The 19,007-nt window shown below is 39.8% G+C and overlaps 2 protein-coding genes across 3 annotated transcripts; both read left to right on the forward strand.

The window, feature by feature from the left end:
- Nucleotides 1-13: 13 nt before the first annotated feature.
- Nucleotides 14-3,101, forward strand: LOC133499496 (uncharacterized protein C2orf81 homolog). 2 transcript variants are annotated; one of them, XM_061817570.1, is made up of 5 exons: nt 14-98; nt 636-888; nt 1,042-1,248; nt 1,769-1,944; nt 2,042-2,257. In XM_061817570.1, exons 2-5 carry the CDS (start codon nt 655-657, stop codon nt 2,112-2,114), a joined length of 690 nt encoding a protein of 229 aa, XP_061673554.1. In that variant the 5' UTR covers nt 14-98; nt 636-654; the 3' UTR covers nt 2,115-2,257. The 2 variants fall into 2 exon arrangements, with proteins under 2 accessions (XP_061673554.1, XP_061673553.1); XM_061817569.1 differs by lacking the exon at nt 1,769-1,944 and having other exon boundaries at nt 2,042-3,101.
- A 237-nt stretch (nt 3,102-3,338) lies between these two features.
- On the forward strand, nt 3,339-18,970 carry nol6 (nucleolar protein 6 (RNA-associated)). Its single transcript, XM_061817191.1, has 26 exons — nt 3,339-3,485; nt 3,875-4,108; nt 4,191-4,307; nt 4,862-5,041; nt 5,126-5,294; nt 6,019-6,147; nt 6,238-6,401; nt 7,284-7,404; nt 7,516-7,574; nt 7,667-7,768; nt 7,844-7,959; nt 8,054-8,231; nt 9,649-9,771; nt 9,981-10,129; nt 10,698-10,773; nt 11,480-11,620; nt 11,726-11,843; nt 12,274-12,428; nt 12,524-12,687; nt 14,113-14,265; nt 14,382-14,479; nt 14,615-14,739; nt 17,245-17,334; nt 17,407-17,607; nt 18,018-18,119; nt 18,696-18,970. The coding sequence occupies exons 1-26, from the start codon at nt 3,450-3,452 to the stop codon at nt 18,843-18,845; spliced, it is 3,450 nt and encodes a 1,149-aa protein (XP_061673175.1). The 5' UTR covers nt 3,339-3,449; the 3' UTR covers nt 18,846-18,970.
- The last annotated feature ends 37 nt before the right edge of the window (nt 18,971-19,007 follow it).

The raw sequence follows: 19,007 nt of genomic DNA on the forward strand, positions 1-19,007 counted from the left end.
TGTTGTCCAAACCCGGAAGTTGACTCAAAAAAAGTTGAAAACGCGACATGAAGATAAAAACAACATCCTCAGTAATACCTTGAGCCGAGTTTTTCAAGGTATGTTTGTCATCGTATTTTTAGTAACGAAAAAGTACACGATGTATTTTTGTAAGTTGTGGGTTGAATAAATTTACACATAAAAACCGTTAACAAATCTGGATTTTAATAGCAATATTCTCGGTACTTTTTTGTTGGATGGATATCTAAATAAAAGCTGAAGCACGCACACATTTTCGTGTACTCAAACTAAGAATAGCCGTTTAACTTCTAGAGAATACAAAAAATAGTTGCTCTCAAATGAGCCACAAGAGACTCCTACTCTTTAAATAGTGTTAGGGTAACTCATTGCATGTTTAAAAACGGCCACAAGAGTGTACTGCTGCTTGTTTTATGACTTCCACAACAGCGTGTAACATTTAATAGGGTAAAGTACACTGTTTTGTATTTATCATTTAATTGAAGCTATGGCTTTGTCATAATTGACACTGTATGAAGTACATGCAGTCAGCCCATGTCATGATTTTTAAGACCCTATTTTGCATTATATTGATCACAATTTCTGAAATGTCTTGTCTCTTCTTCACTTAAAATAAGATAACCAAACACCACCAAGATGTCTCGCTCTACATCCAAAGCCCAAGCTGACAAAAGTAAAGCACCTCCCCGAGTCTCCCCGCCACCGTCCCACGAGCCGGAAGAGGAAGACATTATCCCCGGTTGTCTGACTCAGAGCCAATGGATGGACATGTTGGTCCAAGAGGAGGCAGAAGATGTAGTAGGGGAGATTATGGCTGATCTGATGACCAAGGTCATGGAAGGCTGTTACAGTGTACACATTGAAAGACAGGTAAAATATCGATCCATCCATCCATTTTCCACATCGCTTATCCTCACCAGAGTTGCACATTTTTGGAACGTAGTAAGATAAAAGATACATATTTTAAAAAGGTCTGGACACAGTGTTTTATATACATGAGTAAAATTCACATTATTCTTCCAGCTATCATCTTTCACTGCATACTGGGCCAAAGATTACTTCATAAAGACTGTGGAGCAGAAAATCATGTGCCGAGACAGAGGTGAAGATTCGATGGAATTGTCTGCAACGGAAGACTCAGAACCAATACCAATTACTCCAGATGTTTGGGCAGAAGGATGTTTTCCTGTTATACATGGAGCTCCTCCATCTGAGCCCGAGTCACCGCAGGTATCTTGTCACTGTCTCTTGTCAAATTCACTTTTAAGACAGCAGAACTTTCAAAATCAAATACCCCCACAGTGGTACCATTATCAGTTCAACCAGCATTTTTGGGAAAGATACTGAGTGTGTCAAACGCCAAACAGCCTTATAAATGAATTATCACCTGAGTCTTTAGCTCAACTGAGAAATTTATTAAATTGGAGTTAGCTCACACCTGCTACTATTTTATGATTCTCATGAACCCCAAATAATGTTCAGATGTTTCAAGAGATTATTATAGAGTTATATGTATTTACATGGCGGCACGGTAGATCAGCTGTAAAGTGTTGGCCTCACAGTTCTGAGGTCCAAGGTTCGATCCTGGCCCCGCTTGTGTGGAGTTTGCGTGTTCTCCCTGTGGCTGCGTCGCTTTTCTCTGGGGACTCCGGTTTCCTCACACATCCCAAAAATGTGCAACATTAATTGGACACTCTAAATTCCCCATATGTGTGATTGTGAGCGTGGGTGTTTGTCTCTATGTGCCCAGCGATTGGCTGGCAACCAGTTCAGGGTGTACTCCGCCTCCTGCCCGTTGACAGCTGGGATAGGCTCCAGAACTGGGAGAACGTGCAAACTCCACACAGGCAGGCACCCGGGACCTCAGAACTGTGAGGCCAACGCTTTCCAGCTGATTCACCGTGCCGCCAACAAACAAACAAATAGGTAAATAAATGGGTTTGGATTGTGCCTGATTTTGACTTTTTCATGTCCACTGTAAGTAATTTTTTGTTATGATTATTGTCACACTATTTATACTCAGATCAACCAGGAAGCGGATATTTGCGAGGACCTTGAACCAGACCTCTCAGAAGAAAACCAGCAAAATGATTTGACACCACAAACCGCCGAATCCCCAGTACAATCTGACGAGAAAATAAGTCCCAGGGAAGGTGTTGAGGACAAGATTTTCAAAGAACCAAGTGTTCGCCCCAAACAAAACACTTCCACCAAGAAAAAACTAAAAGTTTCTTTTCCTCCAAAGCTTTACCAAGGTACTGTTTTGCCACCTGTGTCATGTTCAGCTGAAAAAATTGAGACTAAGGGTGAAAATAAACTCCCTTCTGTTTCTAAACTTGTAATCACATCATCACAACAACTAAAGGAGACTCAAACTATACGTAAGCTTGAACAATCCTCCTTGCCTCGACACTGGATCACTCCTCAGTACGAGATCGACAAAAGCACAAAGTCTAGCATGAAAAGTTCATCTAGACAGTCCAAACTAGCGCAAGGACCTCGAAGCCAGCAGACTGCTACATTGGGAACATCATGGAATCCTCCGAACACGGATCAGCCAGAGAGGTTGTCTCCTATTAAGGACGAAAGGATGATGGCTAGAGCTTTGAGAATGGATACCATAGATTTGGCCAAAGGTGTTTCTCTCACTGATCCCCAGAGAATACAAATTGGCCCACTCCAGTTCCGATCACAGGCACAGTCTGCCAATCTGAAGCCAATAAATAGTGAGTCTGTAAATTCCCCTTTTCCCGTGAATCAGATGACCACAGGACGTCCACCTCGGGTCACCCAACTGTTGCCATCTGACAAATTTAAATATTGATTTAAAACCAAACAGAAGATGGGGGTATTTTGTTCTGTTTTCAAATTTGGAATAAATTCACATTTGTCATTGTTAAGTAATAAAATTACTGTACTTAATGCTTAACAATGAAAAAAGTGAATTATTTAACATTTGGTCTCAGTAATCCAAACCAACAATGCACCCTTGTTTTAAAGTGTCCTTAACAAACTGAAAATGAATTATTAATAAATGACATGTAATTCTATTAAGGGAATTATTCCTGTTTGAATACATGATGATGAATACATGTGTACGGTTGGATTCATATTATTCAATGGAAGATTCTGAATAAAAATTACAAACTCAAATGTTTTAGTCATCGTATTTGTTTGGATTGGTGAACAATCTTTGGCAAGACGTCAACACTTTGTGGGTTCAACCGTACTTGAACGTCAACCGGAAGCTCACTCGAATTCGTCCAATCGTCGTTAACGCTTACCCACTGTCGGCCAATCCCATCATGTTTTGCCAACAAGCAAGTTTCACTGACCGTCGCACATGTGTGTGTACGATAGAGCACGTCGCACACTGTAGCTTAGACCAATACATATTTAAGATTCAACTCTTATTTTTAGTGTGATTCGACATGAAGAAGAAACGAGTAAATGCGCAGTCGGCTAAGGTAAGCCCACGTTTCATTAGACTTACGACAATGTTAAACATTAGCCAATCAACACGGACAATGTACTTTATTATTAATTATATCGTTACCGAGGGTCTTCCAGTAGGGATTGGTGCATATGTAGAATCTTAATACCGGCAGTTAATAAATAAAAGTAGTGACACGTTTTTGCTGCCTTCTAATATGCACAATTTAGCTCCCACGTGTCTTAAAAAAATAATATTTAGCAGAGAAGACAATGAACTTGTTTGTCATTGTCAATGGTCTTTAATTTAAGCATCACTTAAACAACATCAGAATTGGCCCAACTAAGTGAAAATAGTATAGAAGTCACATAAATGAGTTTTGTAAGATTTGGTTTTACAGCTTGTGTTGTTTTTGTCGCAAAGATGATTCCATCGGAATTAACCAGTGACCTAGAGAAGGAGGAAAACGAGCCTCCTGTGAAAGTGAAGAAGAGCAATCCCGAGAAGGTGAAAGCGAAAAAGAGCAATCGTGAGAAGGTGGCATACCACCGAGTGAAGTTGTCCAGAAGTGACTTGTACAAGCCCCCAACAGTGGAGGAACTCAATCAGCTGAAAGAGGCCGAGAGCTTATTTCACTGCAGCTTGCTTAAAATGCAGGTAAGACCTCTTTATAACATGAATATGAAGTTGTAAGACCTTCACAAAATTAGATCATGTTCTAACCTGTCACCTCGAACAGATGGAGGAACTGTTGAAAGAAATAACCCTCAGTGAACGCAGGAAACTGCAAATAGATGCTTTTGTTGAGATGGTCACCAAGCTTCTGAAAGCTGTACCATGTTCACCCAACGTGGAGGTTTGTAATACTTTTTGTCGCTCTATGTGAAGGGTTTTGGGTTGCGAAAGTCCAAAACATTTCTGAGTTGGATTCAAAAGGGAATTTACGAAATGAAAGCCTGGCTCATATGGGAACCTAACTATAGTTGGATGAAATGTATTTTTGCATAATCCTGACTAAAGCAACCAGATTTCATGCAAATACAGTTGAAACCATGAAATAAATGACCACTGACTTAAATATTTGAAAATGGATCAAGTTCTACTTAAAAATAAATGGTTTTATAGTATTTTGCATGCATGTCCTCTTATGACAAAACATATTTTCTTATTTTTACATTTAAATGTTATTTTTTTTACCCATCTTTTCATTTTAACTTCCAATGGAAATTGAAAGAATCTGACTCATCATTAATGGCCAAGTGTGAAGAAGACACAAGGAATTTTTCTACAGCAGTCGGTGCTGCCCTGGTACTACATACAGAACAGAAAACAGAAAGGGAATCTTCTCATTTTCTAACCCTACTAAATTAGCAACAAACCTGTGACTGGATAATATTTTTGTTCTCTCAGGTGAATGACCTGTCATGGCTATCCAAAGATGTGAAGGTTCCTATTCTCCTGTCACCAAAAACACAAAAGAGCAAGTTCCACATGGCGCCTCCCGCTTCTGTTGATCTGATTGGAAGTTACCCGTTGGGAACTTGCACCAAACCACGTGTCATAGTTGACCTGGCTGTTACAATCCCAGCTGTAAGTCACACATGCTTTTCAAAGTTTAGCAAAACACCCCGTTTTAAATGTCTGACTATGGAGTTTAGGGTTTCTTGTTTTTAGGGTATCATCCACCATAAAGACTTCTTAAACCAGAAGTATCCCAGGAAAAAAGCAATCTACCTGGCAGGTCTGGCTCAGTATCTGAGAGGGTCTTCAGATATAGGATCCATGTCCTATTCTTGCCTTCATGGGAATCGGCTTCGTCCCATTCTGCTGCTGAGTCCTCCTGGTAATGGTTTATATCTTATATCGCTAAGGTCAAGCACAATCTATTCTATGACAACAACCATAGATTTGCTTTTCATTGAACAAAAGGTTCTCGTAGAAAATAATGGAAATATAAATGATCATTTCCAAAGTCAAAATGATTCAGTTTTCATTGTTCCATTTGCTGCACTCGGTTTACAATATTTTGGTTTATAACAGTCCCAAAGCACGCAGTTTGGCTGTATTAATTGTGCAGTCAGGTTCTTAACGGGGAAGAACTACCTCATCATTTAACACAAAAAGCCCATCATGATACATCCATAATTTTTGTATTTGTTTTTTTCAGTATTCATAGCTAAGAAGTGATTTTCATATTTAAATATTTTCTGTATTTATGACTTTTGTGTTTGCGTAGGTCATTGATAAACCACAGCGGCATTCGTAACGCGGGACCTGTGATGTTCAGCTACTGCTGTATTTATTGTGTTTCACTTAATTACAAAAAATACATTTGATCTATTAGTGTTGCCATAGAATAATTTACTGTAATCATGACTTGAATTTTGCACTTGTATCAGTAACTGCTAGACTAGACTTGTGTCAAGATTAGGTTATGTGGCTGCCATAGAAGCAGAACTTTGCCGTAAACCAAGGAATTCCTGTACACTCAAGTATTAAAGTTACTGTGTGTGTCAGCATATGTTATGTAACTAATTGATCCTGCATCTTGCATCCTTTGGGTAAAGACTCGTCTGCCTTCCTGGTCCGCCTTCATGCTTTTCCACTTCCTGGATTTTTCAAGCCCAAGCGTTTCCACCCTCAGGTGAATAACATCAGGACAGGCTGGTACACTGGGGAGAATAACACCCAATCTGGTGAGACATATGACTTTTTACTGAATATTATCACATTTGCTATGTGGAGTCAGGTCATAAAAAGTCCGTCTTCTCTGCCCCCCTCCCCAGAGATCAGTGAACCCCCTACTCCACATTACAATAGCACCCTTCTGGGTGATCTGCTCCCCAGGGCTCACCTTCAGTTTTTGTCTGCTGTGAGCGCTCATTGCTCCGCTTTTCCTGACGGGGTGGCTTTGCTCAAAGTCTGGCTCCGTCAGCGAGAGCTTGACCAGGTGTGTTTTCCTCTGAGTCCACATCCTTGCTTTAGATTTCTGTTTCATTCTTAAGTTTAATTTTTAAACATGTCGCAAGTGCTTTATTTTTCCGGTTATATTTTAGCATGTCTGCCTTCCTTCCTTCCTTTATACACTCCTAAAATATGTTTAATTAGTTGAAGACTCAAAATTGTTTTTTGGGATAAACATGCATGTGAATTGTTGTCTATATATGACTGCATGCGATTGGCTGGTGAGTGTTCCCGGGTGTACCCCGCCTCTCACCAATTGCCAGATCGATCGTCTCCAGCTGTGGGGCTGCAACGATTATTTATTTTTATCAATATTGTAATGACAATTATTCCTCTTGTTAGGAAAACACATGTTTTTGGGTTGCACTACTTTTCAACAAACTATGGTACTGTTTTCAGTGCAAAACAATACTTAAATTATAAAAATCAAATTTAGCCAAACAAATTCTTCTTAATCAAAGGCGTGAGACTGAATCATACATTCGCCTCTTTAGTGTCTGGCTCACTCGGTTGTGGGAACTTCTGCAAAGGAAGTACTTTTCATATGCAGCAATCCCCAGATTTTAAATGTGTAGAAAAAATCCCTGATGATTACAGTAATTTAATTGTGCAGCAGAAATTGCAGTCATGATTTAAAATTTGATTAAATGTACAGCCCTTCTCTTGATAATAAGTGCTAAGAAAATGTATGCCTGTCAATAGCTAATATCCAATCCTTAACTATAACACACCATTTGCAACAATTTTACTATATAGTTTTTGCAGCTCGGAAGAATATACTGCAAAAATAGCAAACACAACAACACATTGTCATTACTCCACTAACCCATTTTCATACAATTCTTCTATTCTTTCAAATCGTTTTAAGGGAACTGGGTGTTTTAATGGCTTTCTGGCCTCCATGCTCTTGGCATACCTTCTGACGATGCACAGAATCAGCAACAACATGACCGCCTATCAGCTGCTACGAAACACTTTAAACTTTCTGGGTATGTTGCTGACAACCTTTAATACAAAGCTGTAATCAGAGCATATCAGTGAGACTTTCTTTAAAATCAACCAAATTTTAGAGCGTAATTATTTTTTTCTTCAATTCCTAGCATCGACAGACCTGACGATGAATGGAATCAGCTTGGCCAAAGAACCTGAATCAACAGCTGTGAGTGATATATATTGACCATGAAACTAAAAAAACTCAAGACACTCACATTCAGGCATTTACCCCATGCACTTGCTATTTGTGTCCTACAGCCATCGCTGGCAGACTTTCATGATTCATTCCAGGTCGTGTTCATTGATCCGTCAGGACACCTCAACATGTGTGCTGACATGACCGCATGCACTTATAAGCAGGTACAGTTTGTACACTAAAAGTGGTCTTTGCTCAAGGGGTCAATGGATTTTATTCACTTGAAAACAATGTTTTAGCTCCAGCATGAGGCGCAGGTATCCATGCAGTTCTGGGACGACCCCACTGTTGACGGTTTTCACAGCCTCCTCATGACCCCCAAAACTATCATAAGGACCAGTGATGACGTCTTCCAGTATGGCTGTCCATCAACAACTAAAATACCAAATATTCAACTTGTTTTCTGAACCTCCCATGTTGAGTCTCAATGTTCTTCTTGTCCGACCCAGATTGTGTGAACTTGTAAAGCTTCAGGCCAGCTGTAAGAAGCTGAACCTCCTCAGTGAGCTGATGGACCACAGTGGAAACTACGTGCACACTGTGCTCCCGTTTATACTGTCGCTGCTTCAGAGAGGCCTCGGCCAAAGAATCAGCCTCCTCACTCACTCACTTTCCCCTGAACCGGAGGTGGGTAATGTCTTTATCCTTAACTGGTTGTTCAAAATATGTCTATTAGTAGGTGCTTAATTGTCTGCATCTGCGTACATGAATACATGACACATTTGGGGTCTGACAAAGAAGTGGATGATTATATTGCGGAGTAAGCGTCTAGATTGGCTTATCATCCCCCCGATGCAACCATTTGTGTAATATCTGGGGATTGCTGTCATATACAGTGATATTTGATATACTACAGCCGTTTATTATATTCTCAATGCTCATGCACATTTGTTTATAGATGATTTTGTTTTTAGGTGTATGTAGAATGTACTTGTTGAATTGGCACTTCTATTAACTACAAAGCATTTGTCCACAAAGCCGTAATCAAAGTTTGTGCTAAACATATGAACCACTGATGATAGAGTTCATGGGTGTGAAACTCAAGGTCCGCAGGTTTATGTGGCCTGCAAAAGCAAATCATGTACGTCAAGTTTGATTTTTGCTCAAATCAATGCCCAAATTTCAGATTGTTGTCATAATCAATAATAATAATATGTGGCATTTTAGTGTTTCCAAACAGTTAGTAACTTAAACAATACTTGAGCAAATTGAACTTCTGATTTGAAAACTTATCCCTCAATTTGTTGTGTAATGGTAATAATAGGATTTTGTGTTTAAACATTTATATGGTTTCACTGTTTTAACGGGCCTCTGAGGGAAATCATAACTACAATGCAGGTCGAGAAAAAAATGAGTTTGAAGCCCCTGTGATAGTTACTGCTAAGGCTGGGCGATCTGGCAAAAAAAAAAATCACTAAATTTTTTTCATATAATTTGATCTAAACTATCATCAAGATACACTTTTGGAACTTATTTAATAGCCAGTTTGAAATCATCTGTACTGAAAACAAATTAGTAACAGTAGTTCAAAATGTTAATGGCTTTTAACAACACTCATTGCATACTAAGCAAGTGAAATGGGAAAAATATGAGAACAATTTTCACTCAACAGTGCAACGAATTAAGAAAAATGTGACAAAAATGCACTAGTTTTAATTCCAGAGTGTTTTGGAAGGTACAAATATATATCTAAAAAAAAAAAAACAGCCCCCTTGGATTTTAAACATTATCATTCTCCAGTTATGATGATACATACCATGGGAACATTTTTGCTCATTTCAAAGACTGATTGCATTCTGTTAGGCACATTCCTGCCTTGTTGGTTCAAGGAAATACGCAAACAGCTGATGATCAAGACCAACGATATTCAGTCTATCATATCATCCTCCAGCCGTCATTACTATTGTTCAGTTGGTGCATTATCAATTCCCAACTGACAACCATTTGACCGCACGGCTGTTTGTCTTTATGTCCTGTGATTACTGGTAAAACCCACAAAAATATTGGAGGATAATTGGATGCAATTCTAAATATTTTCCTATAGTGGCCGCTGGAGAGCGATCCCCCAAAGCACAAAGACCAGCCACCACTTACTTTTGGTTTGTTGTTGCGGCCTGAGCTGGCAACCTCTGTCTTGGAACGAGGACCTCCAGCAGACAGCCCTCAGGTAACTTGGCTCACTTCAATAAATAGGACACTTCCACATATTTAAATGGAACACAAAATTCTTCCAGTTAGTCATGTACATTTCTTGTAATTTTAACAAACTGGCTTGACTATATAGTTGTGTGAATTGGACTCAGAATGTCTTTTCTGAGCTTATTTTTCAACATGTTAATGCTAAATGCAATTCCCACTTGGTGTTTCTTCTGTTAGGCAGCTGATTTCCGGCAGCTGTGGGGCACTCGCTCAGAGCTCCGTCGTTTTCAGGACGGCGCCATCACAGAGGCTGTCCTGTGGGAAGGAGACAGCATGTGTCAGAAACGGCTGGTACCACAACAGATCATCACATACCTATTACAACTGTGCGTGTTGTATTTTTTTCACACCACGACTTTGCACTGCTAATCAAGCTTTTATTAATTTTGCATCTAATTAGTCAGATATTTTACAATTATGTTTATAATTCAGTGTTAACCGTGTACATGTATCAAAAGGAGCGGAAGAGAATGACACTTTTACTTCCTGTACGGACTTAATGACTATGATTCCCAATAATTTTGTCCATACAGTGCAAGCATCTTGCCATGTTTCATCTCACCCATCTGACTTCACATTCCCTCACAAATCTCTTCTTTATGGCCACATGTGTTGTCTGCTGCTAATGAGCAAGCTAGCTCATGTTGGGTGTGACTCGTACAAGAGAATAAGTTTTTTCGCACCCAGTGTGGAGCCACAACAAAATGCCCTTTCACACCAAAATGACCAAGAACTTTTTATTTGTGGTGTGAACACTTCAAGTTCCTGTTAAATTTCCTGGTTCCTCCGATGTGAAAAAGCCCAACGACATCATATACAGTTTTGTATAAAATGCACCAAATTTTGACAGGATTGCATTCCCTCATGCCCCAAATGTGTTAACCTTTCTCACAGCCATGCAGACATCCCCGAATCTTGTGTGCGACACGTTGGGGCAATTGTTGACGATGTCATCAAAATGAGAAGTCAGGTAAAACCTTTTTATTTAATATTTACAAGTTCATTTTGATTTTAAATTTAGTGACTTGCTGTTCATGCAATGAAAAATCCAACCTACAGGGACAAATAGATTTTATGGCGAAGCCTTCCTTAAATATGTTAGAGTAATGTGTGTGTGTGTGTGTGGTGGTGGTGGGGGGGTTAATATAATAATATAACCATGGGAATTCAATTAAAACTATGTAAAAATTAACTATAGTAGCATTTTTTTTAATTTATTGTTAAATTATGGCTTTTTGGAAGATTGCTTTATCGTAACAAATCAAATTATTAGTCAAATACAAATATTTGAGCAATGCCAGGACAATAGTTGATGAGATAAATTAATGATGATAATAATTGATAATCATTGTACATGCGTTACATACTGACAAAGCCAATTTTCAAACATGCATGTTGGGATTTTATGGTCATGCCTTTATCTTTATATATATATATATATATATATATATATATATATACACACCAATGAATTAAAAACATCTGTCTTTGTTGTGCTTGTAGTTTGCTTTGATGTAGAACTGCACTGCTGACCGCAGTTTATATCATTTCAGTTGGAGTAATAGCAACGAGAGGGAAATGTTAAAACATTTTACTCTTTGTATGAAGCAATACCACGTTCAAATCTTACTGTACTTACTGTACCTAATCTTTTTCTTCACTCGCATTATCTTTAGGTGCCAAGTACTGGAGAAGAGGAAAGTTTGCGTGTGGTTCACTCCTATGATGACCTGAGCAGAAAACTTTGGAAACTTGAAGGTCTTCCGCTCTCTATTACATCAGTGCAAGGAGCCCACCCTTCCCTCAGATACACACAGGTAACCCCGTATTTTCAGGAATAAATGGCGAAATAGACCTGGAAATGAGTGCAATGTTAGTGATAGCATTGTTTTGATCTTAAATTGACAACCTGTGCTCTCCAGGTTTTTCCTCCTGTCCCTCTCAAGTTCGACTACACCTTTTTTGACAAAGAAAAGTCTTTCTATTTACTGGTACCAAAGGAGGGTAAACCATGCCCGGCTTATGTCAACCCCATCACAGGTATGTCATCCAAGCAATTTTTTGTTGGGGTTTATGGTACTCATGTTTTCAACACGATTCAAGCTAGTTTCAGAAGGATTACCGTATTTTCCGCACTATAAGGCGCACCTTCAACGACTGGCTTATTTTAAAACTTTTTTCATATATAAGGCGCACCACGTTATAAGGTGCATAAAGTAGACGCTACAGGAGAGGTTGCGGTTACATTATGCATCCATTAGATGGGGTGTGCTAAAGGCTCAATGTTGATCTATATATAAGGCGCACCTGATTATAAGGCTCACCGTCAGCTTTTGAGAAAATTAAAGGCTATTAGGTGCGCCTTATAGTGCGGAAAATGCGGTAGTTGGTGGCTATCATTACCACAGTCATCATCTTCCTGGTTTGTCTAAGCACCACAAGATATTATTGATGCTATGGCAACCTGCAGTGATCTGTCACATGGAGGGAAGTGGAAAGTGGCCTCACGACCCCCTCGCCATTCGCCACATCCGAACTGCCTTCCACATTCGCTTGGCAGAATTACTCAAGATGCAGCATGACTACACATGCAGACCCTTTGCCACACACTTGGACATCTGGAAGGTACTTTTTATTTGTTAGTGAGGAACAGGCATCTCTGAGATATCATTTTGAACTGGACTGGAAATTTATTGCATCAATTTATTTATCTCTTCCAGGATGGGTTTGTGTTCCGCATTAAGGTGGCATACCACCGAGAGCCCCAGATACTGAGAGAGACAGTGAGTCCTGATGGGCTGCTGGTCGTCAGGGACAATGAGGAGGCTCAGAGTTTAGAGATGAGCACCATACACAAGCCTCTACTAACCAGTACATTGCATGGGTAAAACATTTATACACACAATTCCAGTCTCTGACCATGGCTTCTTTTCCATTCCATTGTTCCACAGCATGGCCTTAAAATAAAAATGTCCCAGATTTTTTATTTTAGTAATTTTGTTTCTCGGTTGTGCTAATCGAAAAAAAGGATGTGGCTGACCCTCCTGGGATGAAACTAAATAAGCTTTTGAACAGCTTTTCCTAGGGTAAACTTGAACCCACTTCCACAGAAAAATAGAAATATTTTTCCTGTATGGATATTGTCAAAAGGTAAATGCTGCAGTGTTAAAACACAAGTTGTTATATCTATAAGCAACATGTTACAGCACATTGCTGAAAACAATACACACAAGTGCAGAGTAATTTAACAGTTACACGACATGTTTCATTTGAGCTGCAGATGAAAGAAAAGTAATAGTCACATGCACATGACCTTGCATTTACTTTATCATCAACAAATGCTCAGTCCATTCTGGTAATCTATAACCTTGCATTTCTATCTTAAATACCACTTTTTATTTTCTCCCCATTCTATTGTGACATGAAATTAGGAACATTCTGGAGGAATCAATGGACAGCAGTGTGTTTATGGGTGGATCCAACATATACTACTAGCATGCTGTATCATACCACTGCAATCAATACCCAAACAAAATCTGCTGAAAAGTGAGACAATATGGCTCAAATGTTTTGGGATGTACAGGACTTCAGCCTACCACACATAATGTGACATGACCAAATGCTACTGAACTGTAACACACAATGTAGGGTTGTGCAACTAGTTCTTATGAGTGGCCAAGTAGTTTTGCTGCGATTCAAAAGTGGAATCACTGGTGAACATTGTCATAATGTCGCAGATTTAACTGCTCATCAAAAATGCCATGTGGGTATCACGTGAACTACAAAATGTGAACCAGACGTTACCAAGTCATACCAGTGAAGTATATAGATTTACAGTAATGCTTAACTATAATTATAATTTCATATGTATATGTGGCTAAAAAGTGCAGAGGAGCAATTTTGCAGAAATAGATGTGTGCAGTCAATGATTAGCTCTTTCATTGCTAAATAGCTGCTGAAATACCAACTTTCTCCTTTATTTCAATCCTGTTATTGTATTAATATACAGTAGCTACACTGGCCAGTAAAACCCGTTTTTTCCTTGAAAGTCACGTAATTTTGTTCATGGGTCAATAAAATATGTTGCAACTCACAACGATTCCTGATGTGAAACCCAGTGATTGCAGTTTTATTAATTGCAGTTTTGTGTCCAGGTGGGTTACCCTAACTTTAATTTGTTTGTGATCATCCAGTGTAGTCACGTTTTGATGTGTCACTCAGTGTATGATGGCCCTAAAATGACATAGTCCAGTCCTAATTTAGCTGAAAAAAGCAGTCGAGAAAATATACTTTTTGTCCTTGTTTTCAGGCTTCAGCAGCAACACCCTTATTTCGGAGCAGTCTGTCGCCTGGCCAAACGTTGGCTCGGGGCCCAACTCTTCAGCGAAGACATCACAGAAGACACAGCAGATCTCCTGGTGGCGTCCCTCTTCCTGCAGCCTGCACCATTCACCCCTCCTGGGTAAGTTTTTGTAAAACAAATCATGCCGACCCTCTGAGCCGTGTTTGTGTTTCTTTGTTCTTCTTTTTTTTCTTGCTATGTCGGTCATGTGAATGTGTTTTCCCCATCGTCCTCAGTTCTCCTCAGGTGGGCTTCCTCCGCTTCCTTCATCTGCTCTCCTCCTTTGACTGGCGGAACAACCCGCTGGTTGTCAACCTCAACAAGCAGCTCACAGGCAAGCGCACTCACACATACCTGTGCAAAACAAACAGTTGCTGACCTCTTTCTATTTACACATCTGACATACTTTAACATCCTCCTCGCCGCCATTGCTAAGTTGTGATTGTTGTGCACCTCTCCTCACGTGTAGCGGCCGACTACACAGAGATCAAGAATGACTTCATGGCCTCCAGGGAGTACCTACCCGTCATGTTTATAGCGACGCCTAGAGACAAAAAACTTTCGATGTGGACCAAGCAAGCCCCCACTGTCCAGGTATATAGACAAATACAAGTGCAAACAACACTGATTCAATATAAATCATTTATTAAACAAAGCATAAATACATTCACACTATAAAACTAAAGAACATTTTTTATGGCTTTATAGCTACATCAAACATTCAGTTGAATACATGATAAGTTAAAGTGAACTCAAAGCTTTTTTTTTTTTTTTTTTTTTTCGAGGTTAGACGTTAGATGCGATGATAAGCTCATAAACACCGATGGAAGAAAGAGTTACATGTTCTTGGCAGCGAGCAATCGCACAGTTTCCCAATCCTGGAGCCTTTCCTCAGTGCACACTGCTCTCCAGGATCACACTTTAGAAAAAGAAAATAAATAATATATATTATATATCACATTAATGTTTCATTATTATACTGTTAGTTGCAGATATGGTCTAGTGGGCTTAGTCACATTACATACCATGGGCAGGTGGCCGTATTTTTTTCTCAGACCGGAAAGTTTATTTTTCTGAAGTCTATGCAGAACTTCATGTAAATCATTGATCTGGAAATGCAGAAATTGCCAGTTTTGCATTTGTTATACAGCAAGATCAACAGATTCCATGTCCAGAGAACCTTTCTGAGCATGATCAGAGCAGGTAAAGGTTTTTCTCACCAATTGCTTTTCGTTGCCGTCGTTGGTCATGAAATATCGTAAATGTCTAGCTTTGTATTCCTCCGTCTGGATCACAGAATCGGCATCAAAGGTTTTGGAGATGCACACCAATGTGCAGAAAAGGTACACGAAGGAGCCTCGCATGGTGTGTAGCTGACCCAGATAAGCGTGATGTTCTCCACCTCACTCTTCCCCAAAGCATAACAAGGAGCCTCTGAGCAGCCTCCTCTTATAAGTGTGCCAGAGGGCAGGAACTTTTGTGTTGGTCACGTTCCTGCCTGAGGTGGCGTTTAGGGGTTGTGTCAACACAGTATACCGCCAATTCACAACAGAAACGTGACCTACACCGATGGACCTAGTAGAGAACGAGACTCCTCACAGATGGAAAATCAAATGAACCCTAAATTTGAAAGGGGCTTAGAAAGTCAAATAAACCTTAAATTAGAAAGGAGAAAGAAAAAAAATAGCTTTCAGGAAAAAAAAACAGAACCGAGGCTTCAAGTATGGAACTATGACTGCCTGTGGGTTGAGATGAAGAGTGGAAGGACAAGGACTGAGGGCAGAAAGAGGGGAAAAGTTCCCTTCGATTCCATGGATGCTACGCATGTTATGGAGCCTTCAATCACGTACCATAACTGGCTATGCTCTTATGGGGAGGCAGTTACTTAGGTGTGTGCACGGTGGAGGTTTTGCAGGAGTATTAATAATAACTGCTACAAGATTTGGAGCTCACCAGCCTTTGGTTATGTTCACCACATGCCACCAGTGCCAAGGGAGCCCTCTATAGTGGAGGATAATGTGCTCTGTCGCTACTTCAGGTCAGTGTGCCAGAACACTACGTAAGGCCCAAAGAAAAGGATTGTAATAAAAAAAAGATAATAAAGGCAAATGGTTTTCCCTCCTCCTTTACTCAATTTCTTAGAGTATTATTCCTCTTTTCCTGCATGTGTACAATTGAACGTTGTGTGTGTAAACCCAAACGTAGGATAAATACAGTAATAGTAATCAAATGACAACACTCAAATGAACCCAAAAATGCTGTTAACATTAACACAGTTTACACACCGTAATTTCTGGCCTATAAGCTGCGCGACTTTTTTCACCCTGAGGTTCATCCGGTGATGCGGCGCTAGTGTTACCGCACCTGGTTATAAGCCTCGGTACACAGAGTTTAATGCTAACACTAGCGTTAAACTCTTTCTGTGTACTGAGGCTTTTAACCAGGTGCGCTCTGTAGGCCGGGAATTATGGTAGTTACTTATATTGTGCTCTAATTTTGATACAGGTCAACTTTTATTTAAGCCAGAAATAACATAAAACATTTTGCTATAACAAGTCTTTGATCATTTGAATAAGGCACCTCTTTACTCTGTCTTGGTTGCACACCACCCAACAATATTTATTATCCTGTACATATGCTTTTTGCCCTCCACTAGTCTGTTCACTCATCATGCACAAGCCACTTGTATTGGACTGTTCAAATAACTGCACTAATGAACACAAATGTAATTAATGCTGATGGTACCTGAATTATAGTTTAACATTATCCTTAACGATGGCACATTTTGGGGCTTTTTTTCACATTTGTCACTGCATCTTGTACCATAAAACCTTTTATTCAATTGTATGACTTGAGAGCCATTGAAGTTTAGAGTTTCTCCTCTATTCAATTTGGCTCCAAGTACAAGTTGAGTCACCTCTTCGATTGCTTTCGTGTTTCCTTTTGCTAGACAAGTTGAAACAAATTAAGCAGTCATTGGTCAGAGTTTATTCATCCTGTGAACTCTGCAGAAATTGCCTGTCTGGACCTGCGCATTCAGATGTCAACATTATTATAATTGATCTTCCAAATGCTTGCTTTGTATGTGCGTTTCCTCAGATACTCCAGCGTGTGGTGGTAGTGGCTGCTGAAAGTCTCAAGGTTCTGGAGCATCAGCTGATGGATGGCAGTCAGATCCAAGATGTTAGGGTTAGTTCGAGGAGAAATCGATAAACACTCAGTGAAGAGACCATGTTTTAATACACGCATTTGAATGGACAGGTGGCCATGCGTCCTCCTCTGGAGGCTTACGATGTACTGATCCACCTGAACCCCAAGCAGGTTCCCCTGCTCAGCCAGGCAGTGGACCCTCCTGCCGTCAACTTCAGCAGAGGCGTGTTCACTGGCAACACAGTCTCATCGGGAGGGAGGATGCCAGTAACCGACTACAACCCTGTAACCCTCTACCTGGCAGAGCTGCGGGTCAGTGTGGTCTTGTCATCTTTGAGTTCAACTTCAGAGAAGGGGACGTCATGAAAGTTGAGCTCCGGCAACTGCCGGCACCTTCCTCCCAACAGACTGAAAAGCAAACAATAAAGAATATAAATGAAGCCTACTCGGTGCCTTTGCACATAGTTACAATTACAAGTCTTCTAGACTTTTCTCTTCTAATAGATTGAAGGCTGCATTGCATTCCTGATACATTTGTTGCACATTAACAAAAGTAACACTAAAATATGGTCAAAAGATTACATTTCTAAATCCATTTGAACTAGTGGGAAAGGTTGGTAACGTATTGCTCTTTCACTCTCGCTGAAATGTTGCCCAATTCCACTTTTGCACACTCACTTTGTAATATGATATCACTTTTTATCTTGCAACTGCATGTTTAGGAAGCATTTGGAGACCTGGCCCTTTTCTTTTGTGATCCCTATGGAGGATCAGTGATCGCCGTTTTATGGAACCCCAAGGCCTTCACCCCTCTGCCCTTCAAGGTAAAAACACTCTTTTGTCAGATGCAAGGCTTAAGATGCCAGTTCTATTTTCAAGTGGCTACCTGGCTCATGTAAACTGATGAAGCACTGAGTATTAAGTTGGATTTTGTACAGGATTCTGTTCAAGCTCCACACCCCAAGAGGATTTTGAACATGTTCTCACACCCAAAGTAATATCTCATTTGAAGAGGAAGAAGGCGAACATTTAAACCTCAGCGTCGAATGATTCTTTCCCTGTCCAGGTTTAGAGTTGGTGTATAAATAAAATACAAAAAATGAATTATGTTCAGATATGCATATTATACAACTACAATTATACATCTTAATAATGAATCACAGTTTTACTTAGTTAATGATAATTCTAAAATTGGGATTTTGGATAAAGAGCTTCTACGTATTAGAAATGTAAAAAATAATGATTTTGGTTACTACCAGTGCTGCTTATTGAGAGGAGCTTTGGCATAAATCTTTCATTTTCATTTCAATACTTACTGACTGACATTTACCATTTCATTAGCCTATGGCATAAAAGGATAACCAAATCAGACAAACGCTCCTTCTGTCCATTTCCTCTAGACGTCCCAGTTGTCTGCTAGGAGTGTGAAGGTAACAGGCGACGAAGCAAACACGGTTCCCAATGTGGAAGCGATACTGGAGGACTTCAGGATCATTGGAAAGGATTTGGTCAAATCGGTGGAGGCCAGGACTGAAAGATGGTCGTTTTAGTTTCACATTTATTGTCAACTCCCTTTTACATACATTTGGAAAACACAATAAGGCATTCATGCATTTGTAATGTTTTGATCATATTGAATCTCGTCAAATAAATATAGATGGTATTTGTCTTTTTAGCTCTCGAAGCGTCACCAGCTGTTTGTCTGTACTTGT

Source organism: Syngnathoides biaculeatus, chromosome 4 (genome assembly GCF_019802595.1).
Source record: "Syngnathoides biaculeatus isolate LvHL_M chromosome 4, ASM1980259v1, whole genome shotgun sequence".
NCBI lineage: Eukaryota > Metazoa > Chordata > Actinopteri > Syngnathiformes > Syngnathidae > Syngnathoides > Syngnathoides biaculeatus.

What these genes read in the sequence shown, in the direction of transcription:
- LOC133499496 (XM_061817569.1), top strand. Translation starts at nt 655, where the DNA reads ATGTCTCGCTCTACATCCAAAGCCCAAGCTGACAAAAGTAAAGCACCT. An exon ending in GTGTACACATTGAAAGACAG is followed by an intron (nt 889 to 1,041) that starts GTAAAATATCGA and finishes TTATTCTTCCAG; the next exon opens with CTATCATCTTTCACTGCATA. An exon ending in CTGAGCCCGAGTCACCGCAG is followed by an intron (nt 1,249 to 2,041) that starts GTATCTTGTCAC and finishes ATTTATACTCAG; the next exon opens with ATCAACCAGGAAGCGGATAT.
- nol6 (XM_061817191.1), top strand. Translation starts at nt 3,450, where the DNA reads ATGAAGAAGAAACGAGTAAATGCGCAGTCGGCTAAG. An exon ending in CATGTTCACCCAACGTGGAG is followed by an intron (nt 4,308 to 4,861) that starts GTTTGTAATACT and finishes TTGTTCTCTCAG; the next exon opens with GTGAATGACCTGTCATGGCT. An exon ending in CACTTTCCCCTGAACCGGAG is followed by an intron (nt 8,232 to 9,648) that starts GTGGGTAATGTC and finishes ATTTTCCTATAG; the next exon opens with TGGCCGCTGGAGAGCGATCC.